The 23,295-nt window shown below is 42.9% G+C and overlaps 1 protein-coding gene across 1 annotated transcript in view; it reads left to right on the plus strand.

Annotated features, from left to right (window-relative positions):
• Nucleotides 1–23,295, plus strand: part of FBN2 (fibrillin 2) — a 239,082-nt gene that overhangs the window by 158,262 nt on the left and 57,525 nt on the right. Inside the window, 13 exon segments of the mRNA XM_040622515.1 lie at nucleotides 427–477; nucleotides 1,206–1,331; nucleotides 4,766–4,993; nucleotides 5,529–5,654; nucleotides 10,039–10,167; nucleotides 10,936–11,061; nucleotides 13,492–13,617; nucleotides 14,065–14,187; nucleotides 14,345–14,470; nucleotides 14,796–14,921; nucleotides 16,541–16,663; nucleotides 19,126–19,248; nucleotides 20,829–20,954. Of these exon segments, the coding sequence (XP_040478449.1) occupies nucleotides 427–477; nucleotides 1,206–1,331; nucleotides 4,766–4,993; nucleotides 5,529–5,654; nucleotides 10,039–10,167; nucleotides 10,936–11,061; nucleotides 13,492–13,617; nucleotides 14,065–14,187; nucleotides 14,345–14,470; nucleotides 14,796–14,921; nucleotides 16,541–16,663; nucleotides 19,126–19,248; nucleotides 20,829–20,954 (1,659 nt within the window).

Consider the following 23,295-nt stretch of genomic DNA (forward strand, 5'->3'; position numbering starts at 1 on the left):
TTTATCCTTTTACTGTAAGCAGACCTTCTCAGCATTTTAGACAAGAAAGGGAATTTCTGGAATTTAGCTACTGGGTGACTTTCAATATCCTCATGTCCTTGTTTCCATGTGTCCAAATAGAATGTGATGTCTCTTTCCTTTAAACCTTCTTACTTGCTTACATGTAATTCAGCTGACATCGTGAGAGCAAAAATGAATTGTTGGAAAACTGAGAATCTCAGTATGGGTCAACACTGACGGGCGTTAGTACAGTGTGTCATGTGCCATCCTGAATTGAATGGAGGGCACCTGGAGTCCTTGGGCTCTAAGATGCCAGCTTGTAGTTTCTGTTCAGTTCAACTTAGATTCCATTATACTGTTTCTTGAGCTTAAAAGAGTTAATTTTCTTTTATAATGAAGTAAAAATGTATCTCGTTGTTGTCACAGATACAGCTTGCCCAAGAGGGTTTGCCAGGATTAAAGGTGTTTCTTGTGAAGGTGAGTGTATACTTGGATGATACTGTAAGTCTTTAGAGCAGCAGGTAAAATGAACATCCACTTTGGAGGTATTTATCATTTTTATTTTTTTTTTATTTTTTTTTTATTAATAATGATTTTTTATTATATTATGTTAGTCACCATACAGTACATCCCCGGTTTTCGATGTAAGGCTCGATGATTCATTAGTTGTGTATAACACCCAGTGCACCATGCAATATGTGCCCTCCTTACTACCCATCACCGGTCTATCCCATTCCCCCACCCCCCTCCCCTCTGTAGCCCTCAGTTTGTTTCTCATAGTCCATAGTCTCTCATGTTTCATTCCCCCGGAGGTATTTATCATTTTTAAAAGCCTTGAAATTGCAGTAAAAATACTCAATGTAATAAAAAATACTTTAGAGTAATATTCTCAGAAAACAGCTTAGAGTTCCCCATTTCTCATTTTTTATGCTCTTGGGTAGTTTTTCATGGGGACATCATTAGGCATAAAGGCACAAAACAGCTGGAAAAGGAGCGTGTCTGGGCTTTTTTATGGATGGGCAAGGCTGTGGTCATTTTCACAGCTGGTACCTGGGAAACCCGGTGGTTGCCTTGTGGAATATTTCTGTTCAACTCAAGTAATAATCCACATTGTATTACAGATTGAATATGCTATATGGGAAGACTACACCTGGTTTTTCTATTTCTGACATCTTTATCCCTCTGCTCACTGTATTTCCCTGCAGACGTTAATGAGTGTGAGGTATTTCCTGGCGTTTGTCCAAATGGACGCTGCGTTAATAGCAAAGGATCTTTTCATTGTGAGTGCCCCGAAGGCCTTACATTGGATGGAACTGGCCGTGTGTGTTTGGGTAAGATTCATGTCTTTATGTATTTTATGCATGAAATCAAAAATGGATTTTTCTTATTTCTTGGGCATTGAACACTTCAAAATCATTGGTCTATAGCTGGAAAACTGGGTTTACATGAAATATTTGGTGGGGAGAAATCACTAGAGGAAATTTTTAAAGTGAATGGGTTTAAGTGACATGGATTCTGTATAATATAGAAAGTTGGTACTGCTCAAAAACTCTCTCAAAAGTTAGTTTCTGTAATCAGATATTTTAGGCAGTTTCAGTCTTTCACACCAATCAGTGGAATAAGAGAACTATGTATATTTTGATCATAAAAGAAAATTGAAGACTAGTGTTTGGAGTCAACATTTATCAGTTCATAGCAGCTATACTCTTAGATAAGACAGTGGGGAAGGTCATAGGCGAGGTTATTGTTGTTTCTCTTTAAAAACATTGCTCGATCCTAGTCCTTCCTTTACTACCTTAGAGTTTAAATTTTCTTAATGCTTTATTTTGTAAAGATCTAAAATGAGGAAGCTCTTTCTTTCAACATCATTAGTATAGAAATGCCTTGAGAGGTGCCTGGCTTTCTTACCTCTTGAAGCATGTGACTTGATCTCAAGGTCATGAGTTGAGCCCCACTGTGGGCATAGAGATTACTTAAAATACCTACATAAAAATAAAAGCAGAAATGCTTAGTTGACTTTATCATTTTCAGGGTCATGCTTAACTGAATCTGAGTTTCATGATTGAAAAAGAAACTTTTCTTAATTCTATATTTTATCTAAATAATGTTTTATTTATTTAAGGGATTCTTTTCTAATATGCTATGGAACAGTAAGTTTTAGTTTGTAAAATAACTTTATATAGGTTGGTATTTGAAATTTGAGCTTGTAGACAAAGCATGAGTAATGACAGTGTTATATTCAAAGATCTTTAAGGTATTTAAATGTATTGGTGATTTTTATTTTATTTTTTAAAAAATCTTTTGTTCATTTATTAGACAGCAAGCACAAGCAGGGGGAAGGGCAGAAGGAGAGGGAGAAGCAGGCTCCCAGGTGAGCAGGGAGCCCCACGTGGGGCTCGATCCCAGGGCCTTGGGATCATGACCAGAGCCGAAGGCAGACGCTTAACCAACTGAGCCATCCAGGCTCCCCACATGTATCGGTGATTTTTAAAATTGCTAGTACAAAATATTTGCAACACCGTACAGAGTCATTATAATTAACATGACTTTCATTTTAAGCTTATTTTTAATAGTATATTTAAATTAGGATACAAAGTATGACTATGAAGTCATGTGGAGTTGGTTAGAAATTATAATATCCAAAGTCTAATAATAAAGAAAAATTCTTTTCAGATTTTTATCATTAAATTATCTAAAAGGGTTAGAAAAAAGTAAAGTCTCTTTTGAAGATGCCAAATAATATCATCAGTATGGGTCAAATGACCAATAACATCAAATTGCCTTCTCTAACAAAGGGATATTATATATGAAGATATATCAGTGATTGTAAACTATTACTCAACAAAATAAATTCCCAGTGATATATCACTCAAAATCACACCTTTTATAATATTCTTAAAAGGATGTATTGGAGTCTTCATCCAGGTACTTTGGTTAAATGTTTTTGTCATTTCTTGAATTATGCTACAAAAATGAATTGTGGCTGGGGATGTGAGGAAGTTTCAAGAAGAGACTGACAATTGAACATGTGAAATATCCTGAGAAGAGTAGTAGTGATAAACTGCTCTGATAGAAACTGATCTAGATCAGCGGTCCAAATTCAAATCCTTTCAGGGACCAGGCAGGTAAGATAAATGAAAGAGGTAATAATAAGGTGTAGTGAGGACTGCAGCAAACTCTAGAGCACGTAAACTATCCACAGGTTTCCAAATACATATTTTAATTTCTGCCCAAGCAGTAAAAACATTCCCAGGCCATGTGTGGCTGGTGAACAGTGTCTTGATTCCTGAGGCAAATATTGATACGGATCTGTGTAGCAAAGACACAGGAATACTCTGCCAGGCTCTCATAAATTTACATATTAAGTTCAAATGCTTTTTGGGTTTTGGGGGGTCTTTTTGGTTTTAGTTATTTATTTTTTTTAGCTACTCTTGCTTCTTCTACTTCAGTGACCTCAGAAATAGTTTGATTCAGTCCATCGTTCCCAGGGTACCTAAATAAAACGTGTGTATCTTAAGGTCCTTACGTCCCTGGCGACAGTGTTGGATAGGGTTGGCTGTGACTGAGAAGGGCTGCTGGGTGCCTTGAGGTCATGAGGCTCCGGGGATTACTGTCGTACCTCACACTGGTAGAGAGCGTGGCTTTGGGGTTGGTGTTGGTGCAGACACATAAGGCAGAATCACCTACTGTGAATACCTGTATTCAGTCTTCCAAATCAGAATGAAAATTTACCACAGTGATTTCTTTCTTTAAAAGTAGAACTTTTTAACTACCATCCTTGGAAATGTACATGACTATAAGCTAGAGGACGTTGCTCAAGTTGATGCTACCTTTGCTTGAGCGCTTGAAAGAATCAGTATTGACAGCAGCTAAAATAGTAAACACATTTATTTGTTTACATTTATATTTCCATCAGGGATGTCTTACTCTCTGTTCAACAATTCCAAGTGTAGGAAAAGATTTACTGTCTTGAAATCCTTTCATCAAATAAAACATATAATTTGATTTAAAAAAACCTTTTTTATTTCATTATCCGTATAGCCAAATGTTTGTAGTTGGACCAACAGCTCTGTTGACTAACAGATAAATGTGTTATTTATGGACCATGCAAATTTAGCCTGTCTTGTAACTCTTGTCGGTCTTCTAAGATCCTACTATGTTTCAACGTTGAACGGAAAATGTGACATTTAAGCAAATAATTTGGTCCCTGACTAGGGCAAATTTACATATTGCAGGACAAAAACCATGATGCCAAAGGTAAATATGACAGGGAAAAAAAAAATTTAAAAGCAAAAACCGTTTTTCCCCTTTATAAAGCTATTTTAGTAGTTGTCCCGAGTTGGCAAATAGATTAGGGTTGATCATTTACTGCCTCTGATTGGGACAGGACAGAACTGGTCACAGGCCACTTTAAGCAATTCAGTGAACAATAAGAATCCGTCACTAAAATAATCTTACTCTTTCTGAAGTCAGTAATACAAAAAAGGGATCGTGGATGATGATATGTAGGAGTTTGGTTACAAGGGTACCTTTCCTTCCTGAAGGTGTCTTGTGAGAATAAAGTAATACTGAGGAACCCACCTCTGCTCTCTTTAAGTGACTGTCATTACGGAGTCCGTTCCAGGAGGTCAGGGACTCTGTCTCTCACCCATTATCCTATCTCCAGAGCTCAGCATTGTGCCAGGGCCCGAGCAGAAGCTCAATATGTGAATGGTGAATGAATGTGACACCTTCATCTCAAACTGTGATTTCACTTGCCGTGTAGACATCCGCATGGAGCAGTGTTATTTGAAGTGGGATGAAGATGAGTGTGTCCATCCTGTTCCCGGAAAGTTTCGCATGGATGCCTGCTGCTGTGCGGTTGGGGCAGCTTGGGGCACGGAGTGTGAGGAATGCCCCAAACCTGGCACCAAGGAGTATGAGACCCTGTGCCCCCGGGGGCCGGGCTTTGCTAACAGAGGGGACGTTCTTACAGGGCGGCCATTTTACAAAGGTAACTCTCAGCGTTGCGTTGACCTCTCTGCACCAAAGCTCACCTCCCACTTTCTCTCAGATTTGGTTTTGCTTTAAGCATGTAATTTGTCACTTTATTTTCTTTGTTAAACATGATTTGTGGCCAGCTTTATGGCCCAGAAATATAAATCACCTATAGAGGCTGGTACTGAAGTACAGATGTAAAACACACTACTAATCTCACTTTCTGTACATCCTTCCACCCCGTACCTCTGCTTTCCTTAGCGCAGCCTGACCAGATGCAGCCCTGCTGTAGCAGAAAGCTCCCTATCCCCCCTAAACCTTACCAAACAAGTGGTCAGAAAGAAAGAGATCAGAACCCTGCATTAAAAAAATGCAGAACCTTTTTCCCTTGTGGAACTTTCTCTCTGGCATCCGTGTGATCACTGACGTTGCAGGCCCCCGTTTGGACTTGGGAACATTATTTTCCATCATGACAGATTTTCAGCTTTAACCAAGGAACCCACACTCTTGGATCAAGCGNNCTCTCCATTCCTGCTTTGTTCTGCTTTCAGATATTAATGAGTGCAAGGCTTTTCCTGGGATGTGCACCTATGGCAAGTGCAGAAATACAATCGGCAGCTTCAAGTGCCGTTGCAACAGCGGCTTTGCTCTGGACATGGAGGAAAGAAACTGCACAGGTAAGACTGCTCTTCCGCTGTATTTGACAAACCCTGACTCTCTTCTTTTGCTCTGTTGGAAAGTACTGCCTTCGAAAAAGCCCATGTTCAGCTTTTTGGGTTCTTTCCCCTGCTCTTGAATCACTTCTCCAAACCAGCTCTTGTGAGAGCTGCGCAATAGCATGGAAGTGCTCTGTTTTACCTGAGGAACAACAGAAGAACACGGTTTCCAGGATGATGAACGCTGAAGACTAGAGCAACCACTGATTGTGTAAATGATACACAGTACCTATTAAGAATTTTAGAGTTTGTAATGGAGCAGTTGTAACTTATTTGCTTCATCTGTGAAGAGTTTTCTTAATAATTATGCTCCTGTCGCCATCCATATATCCCTGTCCATACCTGTTCCCTTTAGTTTGAAAAGATAGGAAGTCCAGATTTTTCTATGACATTACATAAATTACTCCAGACCCTTGAACTGTAGCTCCAAGATCTTATTTCACAGTTCTCTTTATTCATCTCCTCCTTGAATTTTTTCCTTCCCTCTTGCCCTCACCCCTGCTGCTGCTTCCTGATCTCCACTGAAATGTGCTTCTGACTCCTTCCTTGCTTCGTACTGCGAGGTACTGGAGTCCCCACGTCGCTGCCCGCCTAGACCATCCCCGGAGCATTTCCGAACTGTCCATCTCCCCTGCTGCCCCAGCTCCTCACCCCCCACGTGGCTTTCCTGCTCGACTCTCAGGCGTCCGGTCTGGGAGGACCTTCCTGCACGTCACACCTTCACCTTCAGCCGGACTCAGAGCTGCCCTGCAACACCATTCACCTCTTACACCCCTGAGTGACTCTCCGCTCCACCTCTAGACCTCCTCTGACCCACATGCCCTGTCAGACCCCTGCTCACTGCCGCACTTCCTTCTTGACTTCCACTCTCTTGGCCAGATCCCTTCCTGCACACCCCTCTCTCTGGCAGTGAGATTTCCTCTTCCAGGGTTTTCCACTCCTCTGCATGCCCTCCCCCTTGCTGTTCCTGCTCCAGCCCTGTCACTGGGCTCCCTCCTCTCTCTGCAGTACTTCCTTCCCTTTCCTGTTTATTTCCCTGGACCTGAAAACACGTTCACACCATTTCCTCCACCATCTTCTCCCTCACACTACCACCCCGTTTCCTTTGCTTTTATCTCTCACCTCTCTCTCTTGAAGAGCCATTTGCTTTGTAAGCCCATGTAATTTCCACTTTTGCCCTCCCTCGTTCAGGCACATATACGTTCTCTCACAGAACACCTTTGTCAAGTTGAAAAAAATACCTTTTTCTTGATGCATATTCTCCATGACCTCTCTGCTAGCCACAGCCCCTCCTTGATTTTCTTCTATCTTGGTCTCTGTGGTACTTCCCTGTGTCGGTCATCCTTCTGTGCCAACGATGTTTCTTCTCTCATCTTCACAGATCCTTCCTGCCCTTGGCATTTTCCAGAGTCCTCTGCCTCTCACAGCTGCCCGTGCCCCCGTGCCTTCACAAGCGGGCTCTGCTGAGCGGACTCCTCAGTGCGAGCTCCGTCCTCTCCTCTGCCTGAGTGCCACTGCCACACTTGCACGTGCCTCCCTTTGTCCCATCCCCACCCTTCCTCTGCCTCGCGACTTCCTTGTCTGTAGTAATAGCATCAGGATCACTCAGGATCGAGGCCTCAGACTTAGTCTTGATCTCTCCCTCCCTCAGACAAGGAAGAAGTTATGTGTAGTCTCCCCTGCAGCGGCTGTTTGAAGTACTAAACTCTTTCTTCAAGACTGTTGCAGGTGCCAGCTTGGCTCCTCAGGGAATAGACTCTGAGCAGAGATTAGCGTGCAGAAAGTTTCCCAGAGATTGCTCTTGGGATCAGCACCTAGGGGAAGGAAGGGATGAGAGCAGAAGTGGGCAAAGGGGGCAGCTGGGCAGCCCTCAATCCCAGCATGGCCCTCAGCCCACCCCCACTGGGAGCTCTGGATCTGGGATGGCCCGTCAGAACTGTCTTGGGTTAGGGCAACAGAACTAGGCGTCTATGGACCTGCATGGTCAGTCTTTGGACACATCTACCCAGGGAAGGGGTGCGGGTGTGAGGAAGGGTCCTCTTCGCTGAGGCATTTCTTGAAGATACTTTACAGCTCAGGGCTTTGTGCCCCCAAACTCCCCAACAGCAGGGGGGAGAGGTGAATAAGTCCTTCCTTCCTGAAGGGGGAACTGGGCAACACATGGCAGTATTCACTGCATGGCAGATTCTTCCAGAGTCTTCCATCCCATTGATTGTCCAATCTGATCCTTCATGTTCACCAACCATCATGTATTACTTCCCACAAAGCAACTTTCAGAGACTTACAGTTTTAAACCTGGGTGAAGACAGGGTTCTTCCAGTTTGGACTCCACTTGCTATTTTTGGTGTGAAATTAGCCAAGTTCCTAAATGACTCTGAAACTCACCTCCTTTAACTGTGTAAGAGAGACATTTGTTGGTCACAGTGCAGTGTTGTGGTAGATAATATGAAAGGACAGTGGGACACTGTTGGCTGCCATTCTTCACAACAATTTAAAGCCCATCTTCTGTTGGTGCCCTCACTAATCACACCCGTCCTGCCTATCTTTGCACTCTCAACCTGTGCAGTCCAGCCACTCTGCAGTGAACTGTTCTCTGAAACACATTATTTTTCTTCACCTGTACACTTTATCTCTTGTCTTACTATTCATTCCACTTCTTTCAAGTTAGAATTTCTTTTTTTTTTTAAGATTTATTTATTTATTTTAGAAAGATAGCCCAGAGAGGGGCAGAAGAAGAGAGAAACTTTTGCAGACTTCTCACTGAGCTTGGAACCCAGTGTGGGGCTTGATCTCAAGTCCCTGAGATCGTGATCTGAGCTGAACCAACTGTACCACCCAGGGGCCCCCCAAGTTAGAATTTCTATACAGGCTTCAAGGACAAGTTCAGGCTACCTACTCCAAAAATACCAGTTTTTAGCAGAAAACAGTTTCCATGGATACAGCACTGTATGAGAAGGCCCTGTTCTCAGCACTTGACAGATACTGATTCACTTAATTCTAGCAGGTGGGTTGTACTGTACTCCCCATTTAACAGATGTGGAAATTGAGCCACACAGAAACGAAATGATTTTCCCAAGCCTCTTCATAGAACTAGGATTGGTACGTAGGTGTCTCCTTCCAGAATCCACACTCCACACTGTGCGGCTCCCACCGCATCACGTCAGCTAGAACGTGTCCATGCTCTGCCAATGAGTTTATTCTTTGTTCTTCAAACGGCTTAACTACCAATCTCTAGATACTGATAGACAACAAGTAAGAGAATCAATATGCATATTGTTAGCTCCCTAATTGAATCAGCGAATGTTGTTAAGAATTTTGTTTAAAAGCATATCTACAGTATTGCCTGTAATTAGGGAAATAAAGAAAGACCAGATGCTGGGAGAAGGCATTTGACGAACGTTCTGAGACTGAGACGCGCAAGAGACCATGTAGAAGTTACCCACTGATAAATCCTGTGATCAAAGAACTTCAGAATTAAAATAAAGAGATGCCAGCAAAGGCATTTTTTCTGACTGGGACCAAAAAAAAAATTAAGTACGTCATGTTTTCTCAATTATATTTTATAGACATGACTTCTCTATTAAAAAAATCTCAGTTATAAGCATGGGATATTTCTCAGAAAATCTTGTTTTTGATAATATAAATTCTCCCGTTGAAGATTGTTATTTTCTGTAGTATGTAAAGAGCAACAAGCACATCATTCTTCTTCATTTTTATTTTGAGAAGCAAACGAGTAGCCTCTCCACATCTGAACGTGACAGGAAAACATACACCGGAGCATATTTCACGGCCCCACCATGTATGTGCGCTTTCTAGCTCCAGGTGGGTGGGCGCCATCTGCCTCTGAGGCTGGCTGGGTGCGCTGGTCACCAGCCACCCCTGCTTAGAGGTGGCAGCCCCAGCGGACTCCCACCACGGTGGGCACCGGCTGGTGGAGAGAATCATCGTGCTCTCACTTCGTGTGCAGGACCTCGTTCGTGTGTCCCCTGCTTCCCCATCTGCCGCCTCACTTGTCTGGCTCACACTGCAGTTGCTCTGTTCATCCCTCTGTTACCACTTCTAAGCCACAAAGAGAAATCCACAATTCCAGAATTCTTAAAGGCAAATGCACCGCCTGCCCGTTGGCCGTGACAGTTTTGGCAGTTGGGGAAAGGAATGTGCCCAAGGCCCTGTGCGCCTTGAGCTGCTCTCCAGAGTGCCCATAGCTTCATACTGCTGGCCGCTGACTTCTCCAGCGCCTCATGTGCCCGGCATCTTCCCTGGGACGGCCACACCTGTCTCACCGCGCTCTCATAGCTGCTCCTCTCATGCTCTTTTTTCATTTCTTTTCAACCCTGTGAAATAGACATTGATGAGTGCAGGATTTCTCCCGACCTCTGCGGAAGTGGAATCTGTGTCAACACTCCAGGCAGCTTTGAGTGTGAGTGCTTCGAAGGCTACGAAAGTGGGTTCATGATGATGAAGAACTGCATGGGTAAGACAGCTCTTCCTGTCCCGTCTCCAAACCAGAGAGCTTGACCTTGGCTTGTCTCCCAGCTGTTAGCAGCATGCTTGGCAAGGCGCTGTGGTGAGCGACAGAACAGACTTCAGTGTCAGACAGGAAATCTGCTCCTAGATAACTTTTGGGGAGCCCCAGCCTCTTGGTGCCTTTAGTGGCAGTGAGATACCGAGACTGGGTTCTCTTTGTTCATAGAATCTAAAATCAACACAGACTACTGCCCACAAGGGATTCATTTAACATGCATGACCTTGTGTGGTGACCCCAAATTTATATTCAGGCATGCAGATCCCATGTAATTTATTTTTGTGTGTGTTATTACAAACTCTTTTGGTACTGCCTATGTTTTAGTCCATATTTAGTGACTTACAGGACTCACCACATGAGACATAAAAGGTGATCAGCCTACGATTTTCCTTTTACTCTGATCAGTGATACAGATAGCAATATCTGGTGTCTGGAATTTAGGGTGGTGTGAAGCAAATAGTGTTTCTTTTTATCTCTTGTGAGCCTGCTTGTTTCATACAAGTCAAATCCTTGGCCACTCACTGTCTTTAAGAAAAAAACTTACCATTTATTTACTGGTAGTAGAAAAAGTGGGGAGAACATTATCCCACCTCTACTGAAACCTGTCTCTTACATTTAAGTCCCACTTCCCTCAGATCGTAATTTTTCCCCCATGCTGTATACGTGAATATTTTTCCCTCAGAGTTCTTTAATGGATCTCACGTTTTTACCTTTCAGACATTGACGAATGTGAACGTAACCCTCTCCTTTGTAGGGGTGGCACCTGTGTGAACACTGAGGGCAGCTTTCAGTGTGACTGTCCATTGGGACACGAGCTGTCACCGTCACGTGAGGACTGTGTGGGTGAGTTTGTCTCGTTAGCACATAAACTCACCCAGTTCACCTGGTGAAGATCATAGAGATCAGCGGTCAGCTCTGACAGACTTGTTTTGGGCACAGGCAGTCTAGCTGATTGAAAGTTGAAAATTCAGAACTCCTTTATTTGCACTCAGGCTGTGTCCTTAGAGAATGCCCTAGTGACACACTCAGAGGAGCCAGCGTTGTCCTGGTTTCCCACTATTCAATGACAAGCACACCTGTGTCAAACCCTGTGCCAGGCCATGTAGTTCCCTGCCCCACAGAGGATGAAGTGGGAAAGCTGCTGCTGTTGGAAGGACTGCTCCCTCATGGCTCACCTGTGCATTCATCTGTGTATCTACCTGTCATTCATTCAGAGTCTGTTCCACACCCCCGTGTCTGTCATCACAGAAAGATCCTGGTCTCTTCACTGGCAGAGCTGAGGGGCAGGGGTGGCAGGGGTGACGTGAGAACCCCAGCTGGTCTTGCTGGTCTTGACGCCTTCCATCCTACTGCTCTTCAAATGTATATGGAGGCCTCTGGGACTACTGTGCTCTAGTATATTGGTTTTAAAACCTTGATGTAGCCAGGAGACATTTTCTTCACAGAAAATCTGTCTTACAAGTGTCAGCAAATAAAATGGTTTAAAACAGAACAGATGGCACACCCCCATTTCAAAACATATTCTGAGCATATCTTTCCACTAGACATGTATTTATTTATAAACCCTATTTATATTGTTTTGCTAACATATTAGGTGAATCTTAAATCATACACTAAACAGACATTTTTAAAAGGTAAATTGAAAAGGTTTTTTTTCTTTAAAGATTTTTTTTTTAAGATTTAATTTATTTATTTGAGAGAGAGAGCCAGAGAGAGTGCATGAGCAGGGGGGCGGGACAAAGGCAGAAACAGAAGCAGACTCCCCACTAAACAGGGAGCCTGACACCGGGCTCGATCCCAGGACCCTGGGATCATAACCTGGGCCAAAGCATATGCTTAACCGACTGAGCCACCCAGGCGCCCCTAAATATTTTTCATTTTAATAGTGTTACTAAAACTGTTTCATAGAGGTGATGACAAGATACTTGCTCATCTTGGTAATGCAGTGAATCGAGACCTGTTTCTTTTTTTTTTTTTTTTAAAGATTTTATTTATTTATTTGATAGACAGCCAGCAAGAGAGGAAACACAGGCAGGGGGAGTGGGAGAGGAAGAAGCAGGCTCCCAGCGGAGGAGCCTGATGTGGGTCTCGATCCCAGAACACCGGGATCACGCCCTGAGCCAAAGGCAGACGCTTAACGACTGCGCCACCCAGGTGCCCCCAGAGACCTGTTTCTAACCTGAGTTTATTTTGTTAGTTTTCATGGATCCTATAGCTGGAAAAAAGTACCCCTTACAGGTGTATTATATAATATGAGATGCCTATTTTTGCACATTTAATGAAATAGGTATTTAATGATCATAGATATAAATCCACATGTCACATAGTCTTCTTGGTAATTTTGAGAATTTGGGGTGACGGTCTTGTTTTACCAGATTATATTGTCATTGTTTTTACCTTTACATTGTGTCTCACAAGTAGCTTGTATGCTCCCGTTTTCTTGCTGTTCTGTAGTTGCATTAATAACACTACTTGATTCCACAGACCTTTACAGAAGTTTATTTATAAGACACCTGCCTATCTTATAAGGGTTAGTTGATTTTAAAGTAGGTGATGTAGGTCTACGTATTGAGGCCCACTAAACACAGTAAGATGGAAGCACACAGTGCGGGCCCCAGTATCGAGCCCTGTGACTTGGGGAACCAGCCTGCTTCCCTCAGGATCCTCCACATTATTCAGGCAACTCTTGACCATCTAATAAAGACCAGGTGAGCATGCCAGTGTAAATTCGTATATTAAATATTAGTAAGTATTAGTAAGTTTTATATCTGGCATATGCTACATGCACATGGTCTCATGTTCACTACCCACATGCGGCTGCTTAAATTTAATTAAAATTCGGTAACATTAAAAATTTAATTCCTCGGGCACCTGGCTGGCTGAGTTGGCAGACGAAGTAACTCTTGATTTTGGGGTTGTGAGTTTGAGCCCCATGTTGGACAAAGAGATTACTTAATAAAAAATTAAATTAAAAACATTTTTTAAATTTCAATTCCTTAATCATTTTTTTCATGCTTCAAATGCTCAATAGCAGCCATGTATTGGATAGCAGAGATATGGAACGGTCCATCAGTGTATAGAGTTCTGCTGGATGGTGCTGTCTTAGGTAGTAATACAGATTCCAGTATTTTCTTTGAACACTCCAGGAGATCATCTTACTTCCCCGTGAAGTACGCAAACCACTTTGGGGACCAGTAGTCACTTGCAGCATTTCTTGATACTTTGAGTGATGTGGTTACTGCAAAGACATTAATGCTGTATATCTTTTTATAGATATAAATGAATGCTCCCTGAGTGACAATCTCTGTAGAAATGGAAAATGCGTGAACATGATTGGAACCTATCAATGCTCCTGTAATCCCGGATACCAGGCCACACCAGACCGGCAGGGCTGTACAGGTGAGTGTCAACCAAACGGGTCTGCTACTTGTATTTCTCAGATCAGTCTAGGACAGCTCCTGGCACTGAACATATTATAATGAAGCCGATGGAAGTCCTTTGTGCTAAACACGAATCTCAGAATGGGGACAGAGCTGTAGGATGCTATCATTTTGTGGTTTTGCACAAGAGTCTCTGGTTTTATCATGGAAAACACCCTGAACTCCAGTTTCTGAGTTCTGTAATCTTAGGCTCCTGGGGCTACACGTCCAATAGAATGCTATCTAAAAGGAAGTAGAAAGAGCTAAGGAAGACCAGTGGTATAAAGATAAACCAACACAATAGTGGGGAGAGAAATCCAAAGCCATTTAAGCATTATCTGTTTAAAGAGAAGAAAATTTCCCTATTTTTTTTTTTTTGAGGGAAGTAGGCCTGACGAGTAACGTGGCCGCAATGTTGTTTTCACAGATATCGACGAGTGTATGATCATGAATGGAGGCTGCGACACGCGGTGCACGAATTCGGAAGGCAGCTATGAGTGCAGCTGCAGCGAGGGCTACGCCCTGATGCCGGACGGGAGGTCGTGCGCAGGTACAGAGCGGACAGTGTGCAGACTTGGCACAACTCACTGATGTGACCTCACAACTCTCGCTCCAGATGTTGGGAGTGGATCTGGACGGGAAATACAGTATCTGAGCTTACTCAAAGCCACTCTTGTTTTTATTTAATGCTAATTTTCTGTCATCAGATATTGATGAATGTGAAAATAATCCTGACATCTGTGATGGTGGCCAGTGTACCAACATTCCCGGGGAGTACCGCTGTCTGTGTTATGATGGCTTCATGGCGTCAATGGACATGAAAACATGCATTGGTGGGTACCATAAAGACGGGATGAATGCTGTGCACACATCTGTACACACACACGTGTGCACATAAGTGCACATCTATATAGACGTGAGAGGAAGGGGCTTTTTCAGTTACTTTAAAAATTCAAGCCTCTGTATTACAAAATGTGAAAGCTGAAATGGAAGAATTATTGGAAAATAATTCTAGAAAATGATATTATGTCTTGCAAATAGATTATGTTTTAACTTTTATATGTGTATTTCAATATTACACTATTCAGTTTAAAAGAAATCTTTCAAATTCCTAGGATGAACAAGTGTTAACCAAACTATTGAAAATAAATTTTCTAGATGTGAATGAGTGTGACTTAAATTCAAACATCTGCATGTTTGGGGAATGTGAGAACACCAAGGGATCCTTCATTTGCCACTGTCAGCTGGGTTATTCCGTGAAGAAGGGGACCACAGGATGCACAGGTAGGTCCCAAACTAGGACCCTCTGTGCTTTGGCTTCTCCTCTTTCAGAAGCCAGCCTTCAGCATCATTGGTTCCTTTGCACCAGGGGGTGACTGTGTGATGAGCACCTGCTCCAGAGCAGCGCGTGTGATGGGTTTGTCCCCTCTCTGGTGGCACAGTGTCTCAGCTGCACTGCCACGGAGCTGGCTGCCATCCGCCCGCAGAGCGGGGCAGGGGCATGCAGTCTGGTCCTGTGTGTCTGCTGAGCGGCGGCTGCCGCTCGGAGTGTTCACTTTCTTAGGAGGCCCACTGCCCACACAGGAGATGTAAGGAGAGAGTATCACAGACCTGAAGCCATCCCACTTGTTGTTTTTGCAATTCCTCTAACTGGACAAAATTAATGCAGACTTCCATTTAGACCCTTTGCCGTCCTTTCCCCCATCTTTTCCTCTCTTTTTCCCCCTTCTCTTTCTCTTTGCTTTTGCCGCTTGCCTTGGCCCCATTTGACCCTCTCTTTTCTCTCTTCACTTTCTTTCTTTGCTCACCCTATCCACTTTGTCTTTTGTTTCCTTTCTCTGTTAAATAAGTTTTGAGCTTTTGCATAAAATGGGCAGGGAAGTCCCAAGGTGAGTGCTTTGGACCAGGCCTTCCTCACTGTTCAATTTAAAGCCGTCATATAGCATTTTGCTCATGGCAAGTGGTGGGTGGCTTGGACCACAGCCTGGCACTTAACCTGACACCTCTAGGGACAGGTGAGTGAGGAAGAGAGGATGCTATGTGTGTTCACAGCTAGGAAAGTTGATGCAAAGCCTGTCACTCTGTGGGTGTGTGCATGCACGTATGCATGTGCACACGTGTGTGAGCTCACAGGATTGCAGCATCTTCGACATGTAATCATTGAGCTGGATAGAAAAGATTATTCCATTCTAGGAAGCTCTGGAGAACCAAAGCTACGTAGTTTATACACATGTGTGTGTGTGCGCATATGTAGTATGTATATACCTGTGAGTCTGTGTTTATGCGTGTATATGTGTATATACATATGTACTGGTAAAAGCTTCTGTTCATTTTCCAGATAAAATTTCCAGGGAGTATTTTTACATATTCTCAAATAAATAAAAGATGAATATACACTAAAATGATAGTTTTCAAAAACTCTATACTATATTGATTCTAAAAACGACAAGAATTATTACTTATTTTAAAAGTCAGGTTTGTTTTCATCTTTATGAAAAACGTAATGAGAAATATTAATAGGAAAGGAGAGTCTTACTTTGGAAATGCGATTTCTTTTGACATCTTGTAATCAGACCTTCTGCATGGAGTTTTGTCTGGGCCCAGGCAGAGAGGTGGGGAGGGTCAGACACACGTATCTCCCTAGGGGGAGTATCTCTCTGCTACCAGAAAGTGAGTGGCAGTTTTCTCTAGTAGGGAAAGACTTGTTTGACTTGGATCATGAACTTCCAAATCTTGTCAGTGCCTACACAATTAAAAATAAAAATGATGTGAGTGGTTTTTTTCCATACCAATTTAGATATTTCCATGTTAACTTTAAAATTTTACCTGTGCAGAATTATACTTGGAAGTAGAATTAATTAGCTTTGTGTTTAATTTTCATCGTATTTACTGTGGTTTCTCAGATGTGGACGAGTGTGAAATTGGTGCCCACAACTGTGACATGCACGCCTCCTGTCTCAACGTCCCGGGGAGCTTCAAGTGTAGCTGCAGAGAAGGCTGGGTTGGAAATGGCATCAAATGTATTGGTGAGTTTGCAAATGTGAACAGCCTTGCTAAGACACAAAATTCTTAGAGGCACTGCTTTGCACAGTCGTTAACTCACGTACTTTAACAAGAATACGCTCTTGCCTTTCATTTATTCTTTTGAAAATCAAAGACTATCTTTAGTTGCAAGGTAATTCCTGCCTACGAGTTTCCTTTAACCTTGGCATAAATTATCACATCACAGCAGTATGCCTCGGCATCTGCTTTTTAATGTGTTGTTCTTCGGTAAAAATTATTTGATGTGTAGCCAGAAATCCAAACAGATGTATGATGAAAAATGACTAATGTATTTTTCCAGTCTTTTCACACAGCAATCAGTGAGACGTAAAACCCAGTGAAACACGTGAAGGAAATGGAAAGGTTTTATCAGATAATCTGAGTCTGTACCTGGTCATAATCAGCCTCTTAATAGAAAAATAGAATTCCTCTTCCAGAGAAAGCAAAAGGTTTTGCTGGATTCCAGGAGGTCTGATTGGGACAGAGGGGACTGGAAGGACAGTTGCCGTTCTCCAGGCTTTCGAGTTGCTGAGCTGGGGTCTCTGAAGTCTTTTCTGGCTGTGAAGCAGGGGGGCTGGCTGTCGCCCTCGCTGCCATACGTAGCCTGCTTCCTACACTCCCTGTTGTACATGCTTTACCAACAAAGCATTGTTCCAACTGGTTAGAATTATCCAGGTCAACTTAAAATAGAAAATAAAACCAGCTAAACTGACCTCCCCAGGATTACTCACTAAAACCTTGTAAGTCGGCAGTAAGCATTGAAGGGGAGAGCCTTAAGATCTGTTAAAAATAACATCAGTTAACTGGAGTATACTCTTAGCCATTCGGTGGTTTTATACTTGCCTAGTGTATAGGAGCTGACTGTGAACATAAATGATCACACTTTCCAAATAACTTTGTTAAGTAACGTTCCCTGATGGCATCATTCAGTTCACTAGCTACCCACTTTTGGTCCAGCCATCACTCTTACCATTAATCTCACAGGTGTTTTTCTGTTTTGTTTTGTTTTCCAGCCATATCCCCATTCCTATTTTCTGGCCCCACGGGCTACTGGTTTTCTCTTTTCCAGCCTGCCTTTTTTGTGCTTGTCCATCCATCCATCACTCTGGCCAACTATTGCAAAATACAGAAGATTTAACTGTGTCTGGGTACTTCTGTAAAACATCATGCAAATTCATTCTCTTCTTTCCGTCTCCACCCCTCTGCTCTAATCTCAGCCATTCTCCCTCCCTTCCTCCCTCCCTGTCTCTGTCTCTCTCTGATGGACCCAAAAGGAACATCCTTATGTCTGTTCATGGCCTTGCTCGTCCTGTAATCCATTTTCCACATGGCAGCCAGACAGATCTTTTAACCCATGAATCTGATCTCTTTACAGTTGTCGTTTGAATCCTCAAATTTAGGATAAAATGGGTTTACGAGACCTTGTAACATTCTCCCAGTGGCTCTCCAGCTTCAGCGCCCATCAGCCCCAGCTCCTACATTGTGGTTTGTCACTCTGGCTCCCTCAGTGTCTTTTATCACATCGAGCTCTTTTCCTCCTCAGCCTCTCAAAATGTGTTGTTCCCTCCAGAAGGAATACCATTCCCTGCCTCTGGGCAGCAGTCGAACTCTGACTCATCCTTCCAGTGTGAAGTTCACTGAGAACTCCTTCCCCTGTGGGACCTTCCTTGGTCCTACAGCCCAAATGAGAGGCCCGTTTTATTCCCTTTTCTTCCCAGGACATATAACCTCTTTGACATAATCAATACTTCTGTGTTTAGCATGTGTCATTTCTACTAGACTAGACTCTGTGAGATCAAGAATTGGATCTTGGTTTCCTCATCTGCTAAAGGAACTTGAAAACTCTTTGCTAATTTTCCTGCTCTGAAATTCAGTCCCTGAATTTAGAAATTGACCCTTTTTTAGGGTTAAAAGAACCGGTGATCACATCTGTGCCTAGTAGAATTTAGAAGGAAATCTAGCATTGGTTTACCTTTTAACCATTAAAATTCTAGCTTATTAGATATCTCACAAATACTTTCATTAATCATTTTAGCCCCCTGTTTGTAGAACGAACATTTTGGATTTTGGTTCTGAAATCTTAGAGAATTAGAATTGTGACCTTGCACGTAAACGAAAACAAATCCTGTTTGTCCACTGTACACTTAAATTAAGACAAATGAAAATCTTGTGTTTAAAGGTTCCATTTTCATTTCTTTTTTTTTTTTTAAGATTTTATTTATTTGACAGAAAGACAGCCAGTGAGAGAGGGAACACAGCAGGGGGAGTGGGAGAGGAAGAAGCAGGCTCCCAGCTGAGCAGGGAGCCTGATGAGGGGCTCGATCCCAGAACCCTGGGATCACGCCCTGAGCTGAAGACAAACACTTAAAGACTGAGCCACCCAGGCGCCCCATCCATTTTCATTTCTGAACTTGAGACTTGATCACTCTGTTCTCTTGGCACGCAGATCTGGACGAATGTTCAAATGGAACCCACCAGTGTAGCATCAATGCTCAGTGTGTGAACACCCCAGGCTCCTACCGATGTGCCTGCTCCGAAGGGTTCACTGGAGATGGCTTTACCTGCTCAGGTGGGTGAGAGTGCCGAGGTGTGCTCTGACATGGTTTTCATGGAATACTCCATAAGCTTGCCCTCTTTGAAGAAAACAGTAGTTAAAGGGGGAGGGGATTCCCATTCCGATTTTTATCACTAAATGAATGACATGAGGGAAAACTATTCAGTGCCTTAAGATTCAATATACGTTCCATCCAGTCACTGCTAGTTCACGTGCTCGTCAGAATCTCAGGTCGTCACACGGTGTTGAAAGAAAGAAATGAAATCACACAAGTGAAGGGTTAAAGAAAACACATTCTGAGAGTTCAGTAAACATTAGCTGCTACTGAGCTGCTCTTCGTTTTTGCATTCCTTAAGAATAAGACATCTCCTCATTATACTCCTATGAATGACTGCCTTGTCCTGCTGGACATAAAGTATGATACTTTTAAGATTGTGGAGATCAGTTTTTATCAGTTGAACCAGCACACACTTTAAACCCCCAGTTAAAAGACAGACTCTAATTTTTTTCTAATTATTGACATCAAAGACACCGACTCATCATTTTCAGATGCTTCTTTAAGAAAACATGCTTATGTAATATTTAAAGTTTCATTACTTTTCAGTCTTAGCTTATTGCATCTTTCTTAGCATTTCTCTGCCGTAGGGTGTGAAGGGAAGGGCATGGCTGTGGTGCTGGGCGCAGCTACACTTAGGTGCTGCACCAGCTGCGGGGGCTGCTCTGAGCCTCAGGTTCTTCCTCTTCTTTTTTTTTTTTTTTTAAAGATTTTATTTATTTATTTGACAGAGATAGAGACAGCCAGTGAGAGAGGGAACACAAGCAGGGGGAGTGGGAGAGGAAGAAGCAGGCTCATAGCGGAGGAGCCTGATGTGGGGCTCGATCCCGTAACGCCGGGATCACGCCCTGAGCCGAAGGCAGACGCTTAACCGCTGTGCCACCCAGGCGCCCCAGGTTCTTCCTCTTCTGACCAGCACAGGGTTGGTGAACGAAACAAAAACGTGCACCACAGGCACGTAGCACTCTACCTGGCAGATACTGGGCCTCCGTAAACATTACTTTCTGCGCTACCCTCTTTTTCCATTTTATAGGATTAAATTGTCAGGTCTGTGAATCCTGCTTATTTGCATAATTAAGAGAGCAGTATTTTAATACAATCATGGTGACATGAAAAAACTCTCCTAGACTAGCGCCAATTTCCTTAAACACACTTGAACTAGTAACAAAACAAGTTGTTCGTTCATTGAAAACATTATAATCTTAGACGCCCTTTTAAGATTAATTTCAGTGTTCTGGGTCATCTGTCAGTGATGTTGGTATAATACTGATGCATCAATTTGGCATGAAAGAGAACTAAGACAGATCCACAGAGACACCTGCCCTCTTCCTGTTTATCGGGCGATAATTGAATGTGAAGGTTTTGGTTAAACAGCTCTGTTAGCAAGTTGTACACCCTTGTTTAGGGGACTATGACTGAGTGTTGGTTCATGTTCCTGAGCACCCGCTCAAGTCGGTAACGTTATCTCAGTTCTAGAGCAAGGAAAAGCCATGTCACGACGCCGGGAGCTTGATAGAGATGTCATTTGCTTCTCCCACAGATGTCGACGAGTGCGCAGAAAACATCAACCTCTGCGAAAACGGGCAGTGCCTCAACGTCCCAGGCGCCTATCGCTGCGAGTGTGAGATGGGCTTTACTCCAGCCTCCGACAGCAGGTCCTGCCAAGGTGGGTCCCTGCGACTCTAACTCATTTCCAAGCTGGATCAGCTACAGCACATGAAACCACAAAAAGGGCTGGAACGGGCTCCACCTGGACGCAGAATACACAGCACATGCTGCACATATAAAAGTCGTTCAGGGAAGCGTGGGTTACTTTGCCGAATGAATAAGGATGAAGGCGGCTTTCATCTCTTATGAAGTTTTCCTGGCCAAGAGCCAACACTTGCAAGTTTGGCTCATTCCTTTTTTTTTTCTTTTTAACCATTTCTTTTTTTCCTTTTTTTTGTATTACTAAATGAATGACATGTGGAAAAACTATTGAGCTTTTTAAAAATAGGAGATACTATCTCCCCCAGTCACTGCTACGTAATGTGTTTATGAAAACCTCAGTAGCTTGTGTTGGGCATTTACCTTCATGTTTCAGTCTGCCGTCTGTCTGTCTGTCTGGGACTGGAAGTCCTCCCCAGGGACTCATCAAGGACTGCACCTTTTGCCCAAGAGCAGTGTGTCCTGCCCTTAAGTGGTGACATCATCCCCCTTTCCTAGAAATGGGACTTGTGACTAGTGTGATAGCTCTCCAAGAAAAAGAATGTGGATTTACTCTTAGAGACTCAGTTCACTTTATATGGAGTTTGGGCCCATCACTGTGTTCATTTGGAGAACATGAAAATACCCATGAAGAAAGGAAAAAGATTAAAAACAATGATGAACCAGAAGGCTTTAACAAAATTAGTGATTCATAGAAAACCTTTAAGAAAGTAACTCAGGCTAAATGCTCAGCAAAGATTATAAAATGAAACCAGATTACTGGCTCTCCCTATACTAGGGGCTAATCACATGAACACAAATAGCAGATATGCATGCACACGCATGAGCACAGTTCCCCAGTGTCAACCCAACAGAAATCATGCAATCTAGAATGGCTCAGAGTACAGCCTGTCTCCAACTCACTACCTGAAGTGATACTGAAGAAGAAGGTGTGTCTAAAAGGTCATGGAAGGTTCAATACATACCCACCAAGTCTTAGAGAATCAGACCAAGAGAATGAATAGTAAACCCTGGGGAAGATGATATTAGAAACTGAAAGCGTTCATGCCTCTGCATTGACCTGTTAGACTGAGCAGAATCTAATGCATTTCGTATAAGGCCACTGTAGAGTGAGCTTAATTTTTTTCCCTAGTCCTGGTTTCTTGTAAGCACCAAAGCTAATTAGTAGAAAATGTGAGTCAATGTGGTTTTGGGATTACATGATTTATTACTCATTTCAACTTGACAAGAGTTGGTGGGAAAAGGAACAAGTCAGCAGTAGCCAGATACTTTGGCCAACATAAAATTCCAAAAAATTAATTCTTTGTGCCTAATAATTTCCCCTTCATAATTCTGTTCCTTTATCTGCAGCCTTGGCCCTTCCAGAACTTCTCCCCAGGCCTTCCCTGAGGTGAGGCTAGGTAGTTTATACTTACTGTACTTGCTTCATATGGGAAACACCTCCTGCCAGGACAACAGAGAAGGGGCACACAAGTAGTTCATCCTCAGTGAGACCCTGCTCCACTTTAGCTAAATGCCAAATTTTGAGATCCCAGAAATGTAGTTCCATGGTTCTGCCTTTTTCTCCTTGATGTTGTCATATCTCTCCCTATAAGACCTGTCTCATCTAGAGTTTCTCCTGTATTCACTAAGTTAATTTCTTGAGGCCTCTTCCCATCTGATTATAAATATATGCCCCTCTGAATTGACTGTCTAATCAGCATTTTCCACTCAGCATCAACTTCTCACCAGGAATTCTCAGAATTCTGTAGAGCCCAAAAACTTGCTGCGGTTGGCTGTTTGCCAATATTCTCCACCTAAAATGGGAGAATATAAAACCTGGAGGAAGCTCCTCAGCGACAGGCTAGGACTCCATCAATGGAGTAAACATGGATACAGACCATTTGGTATCATGTATGAAGAGAGAAGAGAGGCCAGGTTCATCAGTAGAAGAGCACACAGCACCCAGGGCAGTTCTTCCCATTTTCGTCCTCACTCCTTCCCCACCTTAGGCTAACAGAAGAGCAACTTTAATAAAGTCTGTACCCCAACTTCTCTTCCAAATAACACCCAGATAAAGAGGGGAGGCTGTCCAGACACTCTATCTAAACTGTATCAGAGTATATAAAAACTCATAAAAGGTCTGACCAAGTAGCGTGTACACAAGTTGAAAGTAAGCAGTAGCAAGTCTGCAGGCATCATGTGGAACAGTAAAAGAACACACAAGAAGGAGAGAACCAACCCAGAGTAGACTAAAACCACCCAAGGAATGAAAGCAAATTTCCCACAGGTACTTTATCCCATAGATGACCTTCATGTGA

This window comes from Ursus maritimus, unplaced genomic scaffold (genome assembly GCF_017311325.1).
Source record: "Ursus maritimus isolate PB19 unplaced genomic scaffold, ASM1731132v1 scaffold_5, whole genome shotgun sequence".
NCBI classification, from domain to species: Eukaryota; Metazoa; Chordata; class Mammalia; order Carnivora; family Ursidae; genus Ursus; species Ursus maritimus.